The sequence below is a fragment of the Orussus abietinus genome, unplaced genomic scaffold, assembly GCF_000612105.2.
Source record: "Orussus abietinus isolate OABI.00-Male unplaced genomic scaffold, Oabi_2.0 scaffold6, whole genome shotgun sequence".
In the NCBI taxonomy this organism is placed as follows: Eukaryota; Metazoa; Arthropoda; class Insecta; order Hymenoptera; family Orussidae; genus Orussus; species Orussus abietinus.
The window spans coordinates 2,616,405-2,629,459 of NW_019396002.1; the positions used below are offsets into that span (position 1 = coordinate 2,616,405).

Sequence of the window (13,055 nt, forward strand, 5' to 3'; positions counted from 1 at the left end):
CCGCCCCTTATGAGAGCATCGATACATAGAATTATTAGAAAACGAAACGTGACATCGGAATCCATGTTCTATCGGCGTCTTGAACCAATGAACACGCGCGTTTATTCCTAGAATAAAGTAGCATATTTTAGTGAACATGCAAATTATCTTCAAAAACGAGAAGCAGACCTCCTAGGAGGATCCTTTAAGGCCGCCCCTTGTGAGAGCATCGATACATAGAATTAATAGAAAACGAAACGTGACATCGGAATCCATGTTCTATCGGCGTCTTGAACCAATGAACACGCACGTTTATTCCTAGAATAAAGTAGCATATTTTAGTGAACATGCAAATTAACTTCAAAAACGAGGAGCAGGCCTCCTAGGAGGATCCTTTAAGGCCGCCCCTTGTGAGAGCATCGATACATAGGATTATTAACAAACCAAACGTGACATCAGAATCCATGTTCTATCGGCGTCTTGAACCAATGAACACGCACGTTTATTCCTAGAATAAAAAAGCATATTTTAGTGGAAATGCAAATTATCTTCAATGAGGCGCAGACCTCCTAGGAGGATCCTTTGAGGATCCTCTTATGAGAGCCATGGCCGATCGGACGCGAAAGAGGCCGGAAATTCCTTAATACCTCGTCATACCCGGGACATCCTTAAGGCCCGTTCACCCGAGATCGTCGCGGCGACCTCGGGCAACATTAAATATTCCCGACACGGCGATCGGCCGATCTCAGGATTTCCTCGAATCGCGAAGAAACCTTTCCGCGATGAGTCTTCAACCCATTCAGGGATCTCCGACGACTTCTCGGAATCCCGAGCCGTTTTAGTTGCGATCTAATGTAACCGAGTTTAACCTAACCTAATCTAACCTAATCTAAGCTAAATTAGGTGACCGAAGTCGTAAGGAAGAAGTGAAAGTTTTTACGGCAACGGATCATCCGGGTCAAAATTCTCGATTTTGTATGCTTTAGCTAGAAGTTAACCTCAAAATAGTTGAGGTAAGGGGACGTGGAGCCGTTAAAGCTCGGTTTGCATGTAGGAAATCGTGTCGGTCGCGACGTGTACGATCGTCTCGGGTGGATTGCTCCAGAGGAGGATCGAAGAGACGATCTACAGGGATCTAGAGGGGCCCGAAAGATCGCCAAGGTAGTTACGTGATCCACGGTTGAGAGGGCACGGATCCTCTTTCCGATCGGCGATCTCTCTACGAGGGATCGGCCTCGCTCGAATACCGATCAATTTCGGCCACCTCCACTCATAAAAGATCTGCATCTTCGTTTCCCATATGACTTCTCTTATCAATCAAACACTTGTTATCAGAAATCTGTACATGCCATGTTCCCAAAGTGAGGATCTTTCTATTATTTAAGAGGCAGAGGAAATTCACCGAATTAAATTCTTCAGAGATCATTCCCGTCGTGGATTGTCAAGTTTATACATGCCAGATCAATAACTTTGGATGAAAGTTATGGACAGTTTTAGGCATATTCGAAAAACTCGTGCTGCTGAGGAGAGGGATGTATTAGAATCAACTTTTTGAGAGGTACATGAGCCCTTAAGGTGAAGTGAAACACATCGAGGAACTTGATCGACGTCGATCAAGAAGACTTCTAAACCCCTACTTTGCCGACGTTCGTTTTTATATTGACAGCTGTGTCGAATTATATTGGGTATTGTACTACATGGCATACTCCATCTGTCGTTTTCGTACAATAATTATCAAGAAATCGAAGTGAAACGCCAGAAATCCTCTGGATTCATGCTTTCTGAGGCCCTAATTGCCTGCAGAGGGACCTCCTGCGCCATCTGTGATTTCCAAGTGAATTAAATTTTCACTCCGAGACCTCGCATTCCCATCGTTTTAGCATAGAAGCGCATAAGACACTTTTTTTACCTTTATCCCGCCCAAATGCGAGTTTATCGATTACCAGAGTGTTCTAAATTGTCGTAAAATTGTCCTGACACTTTCGTTTTTCATATCAGAGCCTTCAATAATTGTATATTGATTGAAATATGAGAACTCGACGCCATTTTGCTTCTGATCTGGGCTAAGTTAAACAATTTTTTTGAAAAATCGAAATTTTGAATGTGTCAGGACAATTCTTAGATGATCACGAGTCATGTGTCAAAGTTGCGGAGAGTTTGGTCCAATACCCTTAAAGAAAAGTGTTGTATTCGAATCGACTGATTTGAGGGAGTTTCACTTCACCTTAATGCTACGAAATCACTCCCACTCTCAGAGCCATGAAGTGTGTCCAGTTTTACAGCGTCGATTTTAACGCTTGAATTTCCCGCGGAATCGTTCGAGTATGGAAAGAGTCTTTGCCGGTCGTGGGTCGATGATCCTGCCGATCGATTTCCAATCGCGTCGGCACGTACGATAGTCCCCGATATAAAAAAAAAAGAAAGAAAGAAAGAAACCACGGCGAGAAAAAAGCCTCGAATTCAGTCGAGTGTTGAGGAAAGAAAGAGAGGAAAAAAATGGCGGCAAGACAGTGTTTCGGTGTTGGGGTGCCTAGGAACGGGAAACCCGAGATTCGTACGTGCGTGCCATTGGCTGACAAGAAACGCCTGAAGAAGATGAAAAAAAGAAAAGAAAAGGAGTGAAATGACAAAAATGAAGCAAGAAAGAATGGCAGAATGAACGACTTCGATGGCAAACAATAATGGCACTTTTCTTTCCTCGAGTTTCTCGCGCCGGATTTAATTCCTTGCTGATATATCTGCTGGAACTCATCTTCTCGATATTGTAATCGTAAATTTCTTGCGTCTCCATTAGCGAGTTACTTTTTACAATCGCGTTCGCGGGTTTAGGGAATCGGGACACTAGGAAAAAGAAGGCTGGAATTGAAATTCTCTGGAATTCAGTCGGGTGTCGAAGGAAGAGGCGAACAAAATGGCGGCGAGATAATATGCCTGGGAACAGGAAACCCGAGATTCGTACGTGCGTGCGATTGGCTGGCGAGAAAAACTTGCGAGACGCACCGAAAGTGCTAAGAGCATCGGGAAAGAATACAATGGCACCTTCTTTCGTGCTTTACTTTTTCACCGATGAACGGTGTCAGCCATCTTGACAGCGGATACAAACAGCGGAAAGTCCTGAAACGAACACCTCGAAAATACGGAATTTTGCTTCCGTCGTTTTTTGCGGATCCGCCTTAATTGATTGCCAATCAATGGTCGAAGCCACTCTTAATCGCCTTTTCTGCATTGACGCGGTTTCGCTCGCAATTTCTACGCGATTCTTTTTCCAATCCGCACGAGATATGGCGGTGAAACGCGGAAATTTTAGCGACGATGCGAGTGCGAACCAGCGGAGTCGTTGAACCGAGGTCTTCGCCGAAAAGGGCCCAAAGTTATACTCTATGCTCGCGAAAAAAAAAGAATTGGGCCCAGGCCCGCAATTTTCACTAGACTAAACCGAGCGGTAATTCACCGACGAGCGGCGAGAGGCCGAAGAGAAAGACGGGGCCCACCTAGGCGACAGTCGTTTCCGGGGCCGGCGGGTAATGAAAGGGCAAGCAAGGCCCAAAACTTGGGTCCTCTCCGGTTTGCAACGATGAAATACCTCGGGACGCACGAAACTGAATTCTCGTCTTTGCGAGGTATCGATTTCCAATTACGGTTGCGTGAACGGGAGTAGGGCCCAAAGCTTCGGAGAAAAACTTCGGGCCCAATTGTCCCATGACGATTCGGCGAACGGGACGTTAATTTTCTGTCCTCTTCTCGGTGCTTACAGTTTTTGAAAATCCACGGCCTTTAGGACGTGGCGCCGGGAACGGGCCCCGAAACTTCGAGGAAGGCTCGGGCCCAACTGGCCCACGACGATTCCGCGAACCCACGCGAAAATAACGAAAACGAGAAACTCCGTGTTCTTTTCCAAATATTCCGTGAGAGTAAGAAACGAGATTTCAGGGCTGAATTCAGAATTCGCATTGCCACAGCATAGTACCCGTAAGGCCCAAAAGTGGAGTGGGGTTCCAGATCGCGAGACCAAGTTCTGGAATGGCGTGAAGATATTCCTCACCTTCGCGAGACGTCGATTCCCAATTACTGTCAGGCCCAGGTGGAGACGTCGCGTGAATGGGAGCAGGGCCCTCGCACGGGCCCCACAGCTCGGGGCCATACTCAGACCCCAATTGACTCACGTCAAAGAAACCCCCCTTTCTCACTGTCTAAAGTTTTTAAGCCATGGAAATATTGATTCCATAATGTGGAATTCACTTTCAACCTAGAAATACAAAAATTCCCTGCACGCCGAATCGACCGTTGGGCCCTTTCAACTCCAAATCGGGCCCAAAGGTAAAAGTGCAGAAACATATGTTAACTTTTAATGCTCCTGCGCGTGAATATTTAACGTTCGAGTCGTATAACACTTAAAAGACGTGCTTCAACTCGAAGATTATAATTTGGGTCTTAAGTCGAAAGCGGTGGTTACACGTCAGGCCCCAAAATGTTGTACGAGTAAAGCTTGCAGCGAGCGTAAAAGTATCGCCACAACGAACTAGCATTAATGTTTCGGAATCAGTAGCAGGCGGTAATTACTACTACGGTACGTAAGGCCCCGGTTTCCGGGCACGCCATTGGGCCAGCCGGTCGTCCCCATTCATGGCCGCGACTTCATTCACCTTCGAAATTACCCGGTAAAGAAGACAGTTCCTTGCTGCCCACGAAGCCAGCGAGATGTTGCGGTGAGAAGAGCGGAGGAGAGGGCAGAGCGGTGCCGTAAAAAGAATTCGCGCGAGCTTTTTTCAACTGCGCGACCAGGCCTAAACCCGAGCCCTATTGTGCGCAGACGCAATTTGGCATGGCGTGCGTGCAACTCGAAAACCGCCGCTGTACGTCGCGCGCTAAGTAGATTTCCTCTCGACTGGCCGACCATCCCCATGGTTCACCGTCAAGGATTCGAGAAAACGAAGGATCATCTCGCTACTTCAATCGAAACTCCCGCAAGAAGGGCGCAAAGTCCCGAGGTGGAGTAAAAGTCGCGTCGAAGGAAAAGCGGTCATCCACGAGCCTCTCGCTAGGCGAACATCATTCCATCGTATAGTTCAGTCGCGAAGATCTCGAAAACGTCGAAACCTTGTCCCAGTAAGAATCCAGAGGCTCGTAAAGAGGACGCGAAGTCTCGAGGTGAGGCGAACGCCGAGCGGCGGCGCGCGGCGTCCTCCGGGAGGTCTTAGGCGAGATTTGCAGGGCCGCCGATCGAAAAAGGCCGGTTCTCGCGGGCCCGTCCCCTCCGTAGGAAACACTATCCCCGTGACAGGATACTTTATATAAGAAGAAATCGTTGATGGTAAGCGATACGCGTCGGGACACGCCGAGGAGCAAGAGTTTCCTCTCTCGTATGCGTAAGACTTCTCTCTCGCGGCACCGGGCCCCGGGTGTATATCGATATATCGGGTATATCGAGACGCAATATCGACTTACGTTACACGACCGAGCGAGCATCTATCTCGGTGGGAAACGAAGCCCCACGGGGCCCCTGGACGCGGCCCGGATCGTTCCAGATTCCGAATTCCGGGCGTTCCGAAATCCCGGGGCCCTACGACCTAACCTCGCTATCTTGGGCCCGCCGGCCCGGGACGCCGCCTCCCGAGGGAAACGCGGGACGCCGATCGACGCGAGCGAGGGACGCTACGGCCAAATGGCGGCGGTCGTTGGACGGTTCGTTAAGTAGATGGCTGGTTGGGGACTAAGCACCAAAACCTCACTGTGGTTTCACACCCGCAGAGCGGTAGTAAACGCCGCTCCGCTCGGGATCTCTCGTACGTTCGCTAGGTTAGGATCCCGAACGACGCGACTCGTCCGAAGCGTTCCCGGACTCGATTCGAGATGCTCGGCACTTTTGCGAAAAACTGGACGCCGCTGATCGTGCCTGCAAGTCGCATCCGCAATGTCCTGTTGTCGCAAGAAAGGCGGAAAGGATAATACCTACTACCACGATATACGCCAGTTGGCAACAGTTGGACAAGAACCGTAGAAATGGCCGGACTGGACTTGGAACGGCGACACCGCGGCAAAGTCGCGCAAAACCGTCACACTGGACGCGTCGAGCGCATAGAGCCATACACAGCCTCACGGAACGCGTTTTTTGTGACGCTTCCGAAACACCCGCTTACCAGCCAGTTGAAAATATAGCGCCGAATATGATTTAATATTAAAAGACGAAATAAAATATAAGAATGAATACCATGATTTTTCGTCTTTCCATACCAATTTTTACACGGTCGCCGGATATCCAGGCATTTCTTCAATTTGGAAGACATAATTAATTTCCCACGATACTTCTAAGCAGTCCGCTGCTATATTCTGGTAATAAGGCATTTCAGAACGCGCAGAGCGAATTAAATCATGTCTGAAACATTATTTCCTCGGAAGGGACGGGTTAAGCGCCGTTCCGATTGGTTTTCCGATCTCGCGGAATAAACGGATAAGCTCTGCGTGACACTCAATGGTACTCTAACCTAAATGTTGTAATTATCGCTCTAAAGTTGCTACGATCATCCCACTGTATGTATTACCGGGGAGCGGAAATGCATAAGGGACCATGTCACGCGCATACGTACTTAAGATGTTATGTAGTTTTTTGTCAAAAACATCCTAGTACGTATTGATTAGCAACCACGATCTGATACCGAAAGGTTTATTCTACGGAGCATTAAATACATTTCTCATTTTGACATTCTGAGACCGATTCACTTATTTAAGGTGAAGTGAAACACCCTTCAAATCAGTCGATTCGAATGCAACATTTTTTTTTAAGGGTATTAGACCAAACTGTCCGAAACATTGACACATCACTCCTGATCATCTAAGAATTGTCCTAACACATTCAAAATTGGATTTCTCAACAAAATTTTATAACTCAGCCCAGACCGGAACAAAAATGGCGTCGAGCTCTCATATTTCGATCAATATACAATTATCGAAGGTTCTGACGTGAGAATCGAAAGGGTCAGGACAATTTTACGACAATTTAGAACACTCTGGTAATCGATAAACTCGCATTTGAACGGGATAAAGGCGAAAAAAGTGTTGTATGCGCTTCTACGCCAAAACGATGGGAATACGAGGTCTCGGAGTGAAAATTTAATTCACCTGGAAATCGCAGATGGCGCAGGGGATCTCTCTGCAGTTAATTAGCGCCTCAGAAAGCATGAATCCAGAGGATTTCTGGAGTTCTACTTCGATTTCTTTATAATTATTGTACGAAAACGACAGGTTGAGTACGCCATTTGGTACAATACCCAATATAATTCGACACAGCTCTCAATATAAATACGAACGTCGGCAACGTAGGCATTTAGAAAAATCTTCTTCATCGACGTCGACCAAGTTCCTCGACGTGTTTCACTTCACCTTAATTCTTCACGTAGCATCAAACCTAAAGTCCAATACTAAAGAATACGGCCGGAGACGGAGACTCCGTCTTTCGGTTCCACCTTCTTCCTCTCCCCGGACTTTTGATCCCTGTTACCCAACAGGTGGTCCGTTTCCAGCGGCGCCATGGTGTGCCTTTGTTTTCCCACCACCGTGTCGGTAATTGCGGCAATACGGAGCTATTTTGGTAATGACGAACGCCCCCTCGAGCAGCATCCCCCTCGCCGGATCCTTTTGAGAATCCGGCCTCGAGCAGCCGGAAACGCGAAGTGAGGTTAGGTTCCCCGAAGTCTGTTGCGCCACCTGCTCGAGAATTTCCCCCAGGAAGCGACTCGACTCGGGTTGCTGCAACTTGCGGAATTTTATGAATGATTTTCTCCCTCGAGACCGCGAAGTACGGAGGGAGAGGTCTGCTTTGTTTTTCTGACAGCACAATATGTACTTGGCGCGTCGCCCGAACGCCGGCGATTCTTTCCGGGAGATCGAAAAATGTTATGGCGGCGAGACCACGGCGACGGCGTTCGTTTAATTTTAGCCGGACAACCGCAATCAGCAGTTAACGCGCGGTCGTGGTTCCGCGCAGTGAAAACTCCCCGTAAAGTCATCGAGTCATCAAACGCGAGAAGGAGCGCAAAACGTAAGGCATATAAGACTCCCAGGAATGACGCAATTGCGCCATCGCGCTCCAATCTCCTTAGAACTTCCTAGGAATACAGGAAAAAAAAAGGAAAAAGTAGATTTAAGAACGGACGTTGCTAAACGTTCCAGAGAACATTTCCGCGCCAAGTACAATCGCTGCGCTCTAAGCGGTCCGAGTCTCTATACGGGAAGACCCCATCCTATTTTCCGCGAATCGCGGAATCTCGACAGCCATGACATGAATCTCGACTTTTGACGACACTTTATGAAACTTTCTTACGAAATGCGATAACCTCCTCGGTATCGCAGCCTCGCGCGACGTTTCACCTCGTCTGGGATTCGACGTATGAGTACGAATTGATTCGCGGAAAGGAATGATTCCCCTGAAGTTTGTCATCCTTGCCGGAAGTTAGTAGGAAATACCAGCGGACTTTCCGCGAGACATTCATCCGCCCTCAATGAATATTTGATCGACCTCGGAAGCCCTAATACGAATGTCACCCTGACTGGCAATAATCGCGCGGGAACAATGGTTATTCCTTCAGCCGAAATGATCATGCCGAAGAGTCATCTTTTACACTTTGTATCGATTTAAACTTTCTCCTCGGGCTTTCCGAATGTCCGTGACGGGCGCGGATTAATAATGCCCGGAGGCGTTGCGTATCGCGGAAAACGCGCTTCGCATGTAAACGAGGAAAGAGAACAGCTGATTCCGGTCGGTGCTGTGCTGCTTGGCGCGTGACTCATGCGGCCAATTAATCCCGTCGGTATTACTCATTGGCGCGCGCGCTCTATTATCGACTCGCAAAAGTCTAATAAGCCAACCTGTCTCCAAACATCAAAGTTTATCAATTTTCCCTGAAAAGTGGGAAAAACCACAGAGAATAAGGCTTTAAGGCGATATGAAAGAGTCATTCCATACATATAAAACATCAGATTTATACATTTTTCTGTAAACTGATGCACTGAATCGAGGGAAACTTCAGCGTGTAACTATATACAGCCCCAAGGAAGAACGTGATGCTCATAAAATTTCATTTATGATAAAAAAAAATTGTATTTATCCCAGACTAGAAGCAAGAATATATATATATATTTTTTTTGTGAAAATTGACACTTCGTGAGAACCACGTTCTTCCTTAGAGCCTCCGTAATCACGTGGAGAAGTTTCAAATTATTCAGTGCATCCAATTTGGAGAAGATTTATCAATATTTTGACGTTTTAAATATTGGGTTAATGCATGAGTCATTGCGCATTTTTTCAAATATAATAATGCGCCCAGAAATTTAATGTTTTAACATAATGTTATATGTTATTTTGAAGAGTAATTTTTGCTCTACAGGACAATGTTTCAATATTTTTGTTAGATTTAATTTTTCAGTCCATTTCTTGTGGCAGTTCTCTGGTCGATTGTCGCGGGTTTTCATGGATAAGCTGGTTCAATCGCTCTTCATCAAATTCAACCCGGTGTCCGGAGCGAGCGCTGTGTCTTTGAGGTCGAAATTTCCATTTTTAAAGCGCCAAAACCACCATTGAGCCGTCCTTGTGGTCATAGCTTCTTCTCCGTATATTGCACAAATTTCACGAGCCGCTTTGGAAGCATTTGAGCCGCGATTAAACTCGATCAAAAGAAAGTGTCGAAAATGCTCATTTTTGTCCACTTGACCCTCCATTTTAATTGCCTGAAAATGCACAACAATTAAATCTAACAAAAATATTAAAACACTGTCTCGTAGAGCAAAAATTTCTCTTTGAAATAATATATAACATTATGTTAAAACATTTCATTTCTGCGTGCATTTTTATATTTGAAAAAATGCGCAATGACTTATGCATCAACCCAATATATAGAATGACCCTTTCATGTCACCTTAACTCAAAATAAGGGTTGAAGTAAAACAAAATCCCTTCTAAAAAAGAGGTTTAAACCCCCCAAATAGGTATTACCGGCACAAGTAAGCTTTTGAAAATCCCGAGATTCCGAACGTGGTCGCAATTTCCAGTTCGATTTGCAGCCTAATTTGACCAACTTCCTCTCGACCGGTCGCAAAATGCGCTGATTTCACTCATTCATGGGAAAGTGGCCAGCTAAACGGCTAGAGTGCATGCAACGATTTATCCATCTATCCGATTTCCCGGGGTACCCGAAATCAAACGAACCAAACATTCCTGGAACGGCATTGTTACAAGAACGCTTTTCTCGTTTCTGCTCTGCAGCTTTCCGCCGGCAGATCAACGAGCAGAGGCCAGAAGAAGCGAGGCTCGACCAACGAGACGTAAATTTTCTTTCAGACACCAGCACGAGTACAACGGAATGGACGTATCCAGCAACAGCACCATCCTATCCAGCACCTCCAGGAAGCGGTGGGGGGTCTTATTCCCCCGTCCCCGGGGGAGCATTTTCCTACCCTGGGGAATCATTGTCGCATCATCCCACGACAGAACCCGTACCCCTGCCAACCGGTAAGAAAGCCAGAATCGTTCAACAAAATGACTACAGTACTAAACAACTAAAAATGTCTTAATCGAAACTTTAACCCTTCCTGCATGACCTAGGCCTCTTTTGCCTCTTATTTCCCTCTTAGCTCTAGGTCCCATTCTGGAGCTTATACGGATTTTTTCCACATACTATTCGACTCGCATGACCAATTTTTCACTGTTGCAAAGTCGTGTCATGGGTCAACATTATGAAAGTTTTATACAAAACTGTCGATATCGCGTGCGAAAGTTGAACGGATGAACTCGAGAATCTGCTCCTTGTTTCCGACCTCGTGCATTCTATATAATACGAATAAAGTCCTATTTTTTAAAACACGCGATTACCTCCAAGGAAAATTTGCCGCAATAAGAAAAATGATGCGCCACCCTATGGAACGGCCCAATAACTCTCGCGATTACATATAGAAGCTACGGAACTCGATTTAACTGCACAGATTACAAATCGTTACGTGTGTAGCCACTTTAGCTAAATTGCAAACAATTTTCTCCTTTTTTTTTATTCGTCGTTTAATTTATATCTGTATATAGTAGTTATCCAGCCTTGTAACGTGTGTTCGCAGTGCTACCATCGGAGGGTCAACAGGACGCCTACACGCCGAACTGCGTGTCCATGTATCCAGGCCATGGTGGGTCATCCAGCATCCCATTGGTGCCCATCAAATCCACGGACCCAGAGATATACCCTGGAGGCAGTGGAGGCGCAAGTCCAGGGTACCACTACGGTTCCTGGACTCCTGGACCAGCAACCCCAGTACCAGTGGCCTCGCACAACTATAATCCAAATTACCAGGGCTACTACAACAACCCCGGCCAGAACTACATCAGCCCAGCTCCTATGGTCCTCTACCCTCAGCTCTACAGCACCGTCAATCAAAACCAGATCCACCTGCACCTGCATGGCGACCTGAGCGACGAGCAGGTCACGATCGCCAGTGGGAACTTGACCATCAGCAGCAACAGACTGGAGATCGGGGTCCTAGGGGAGGAAAGCGAACAAAGAAACGACGTTTGGCGACCATACTAAGGGAGACCTCGGAAGTCGTGATCAGACTTTGCACCAAAAGGGTCCCCAAAAATCCTAGATTCGCCTCAGCCTAGTTGTAGGACCTAGTGTATCTTCATCCCATGACAATTGTTGGACTGGATTTCCCCTATAGGGTGTCGAACGTCCGCAGGAAGTTTCGAGTCTTGGATCCCGCTTATCATCCTCGACTCTGCAAACGGAAGAGACGGATCCCCTGGGCCCTTCCAGGATGTCAGGATTTAGGAACTCGAAGCTTATTATTGAAGCAACCTCGGATTCCCGATGAGGATCATTTGTTACCTACGGAATCTTGATCCGCGGAAGGAACTGATAGAAATATGGCATTTGTGGGATTGCAAATCCCTAGAAGCGAAATCATTACGACCCTCGGTTACCGTACTTCCCAACGTACTATCAGCGATGGAGATGGAGTGCGTGAAAAACAATGACGTTAAGGAGTGATCCCTAGACCTAGAACCAGTGACTGTGATCGCTCGAAGCGAGCGGATCATCTCTCGACGCTTGTCGCGGGAGGTTTCATGCAATGAAAAATCCCTAGACACTAGTGAAGTGACTCGCGCGAGTCTAGTGGGGCCCGAGATGGGCCCCCTTTATAGCATCATCAATTTCTAGCGCCCTACCGACCTAGCAATAACGATGTAAATACGCAGATATTTTCCATGGAATAAAAGTCTTGCCGAATTCGTTCCTAAACTGGTGGAGTGGCTCCCGGCCTCCCTGTCCAGCGAAAACTCCTAATCTTCTTTTGTAGTTTAGGGAACCGCCGTTAGAGTCGTTAGGGGTCGGGGGATCCCTTCTTGCAGAGTGCAGCTAGCTCCATTTAATGTCTGAACGTTAGCTGGACTGACGAAGTGATGGACAGTTGCGGTTACACCAGCCTGCAGTATGGCTGGACGCGTGTATGTAGCTTCCTTTATTAGCAATCTGCTCAACTACTCTCCTGCCCATCGACATCCTGCTCCGTTCCGTATCTGGTAGCGGGGCCGGTGCACCTGTATGGGAAATTAAACCCTCTCCGAAGTTAACGCCCTTCCATTGGAGCTGTTAAACCCCAGGACGCGCGAAAGGGCGCAGCCCAGCTTCCAGAAGCGGTTCCAATCAACCGCTTCCGATAGCTTCGGCACCACCAAGCGCTAGGGACTTCCCTATCCCGATGATCCGTCCCGAATAGAAACATACGGTTTTCATCAATTTCTCAATCATTGCGGAGAGGACGCGGGTCATATCGTGAAAATAACCATTTCCTGAAAAAGCGGAACGGCAATCGACATTGGGGAATGATACCAAGAAATTTATAGAGTTCGGATTAAATTAACGGTCCCGCTAGGGAATCCCAAAAGCGTTCCCCAGAAATGAATTCGATGAATCTACATGTCTTTTGTCAAATTGAGACCATGAAGTAGTATAAGGAGACATAGCTCCAATGTTCGGTTCCACAGAAAGTGACCCCAGAATCCGGACCCAGGATCTTAGATTTTCGCTGATCTAACGACG

General features: G+C 47.0%; 1 protein-coding gene across 2 annotated transcripts in view; it reads left to right on the plus strand.

Moving 5' to 3' along the window:
• Positions 1–12,234, plus strand: part of LOC105694297 (protein lozenge) — a 35,471-nt gene extending 23,237 nt beyond the window's left edge. Inside the window, exons 5-6 of one of the 2 annotated variants that reach the window (XM_012414822.2) lie at positions 10,235–10,480; positions 11,077–12,234. In XM_012414822.2, the coding sequence (XP_012270245.1) occupies positions 10,235–10,480; positions 11,077–11,540 (710 nt within the window). In that variant the 3' untranslated portion in view covers positions 11,541–12,234. The remainder of the gene's footprint in view (positions 1–10,234; positions 10,481–11,076) is intronic. The other variant, XM_012414823.2, reaches the window with a different exon arrangement.
• The last annotated feature ends 821 nt before the right edge of the window (positions 12,235–13,055 follow it).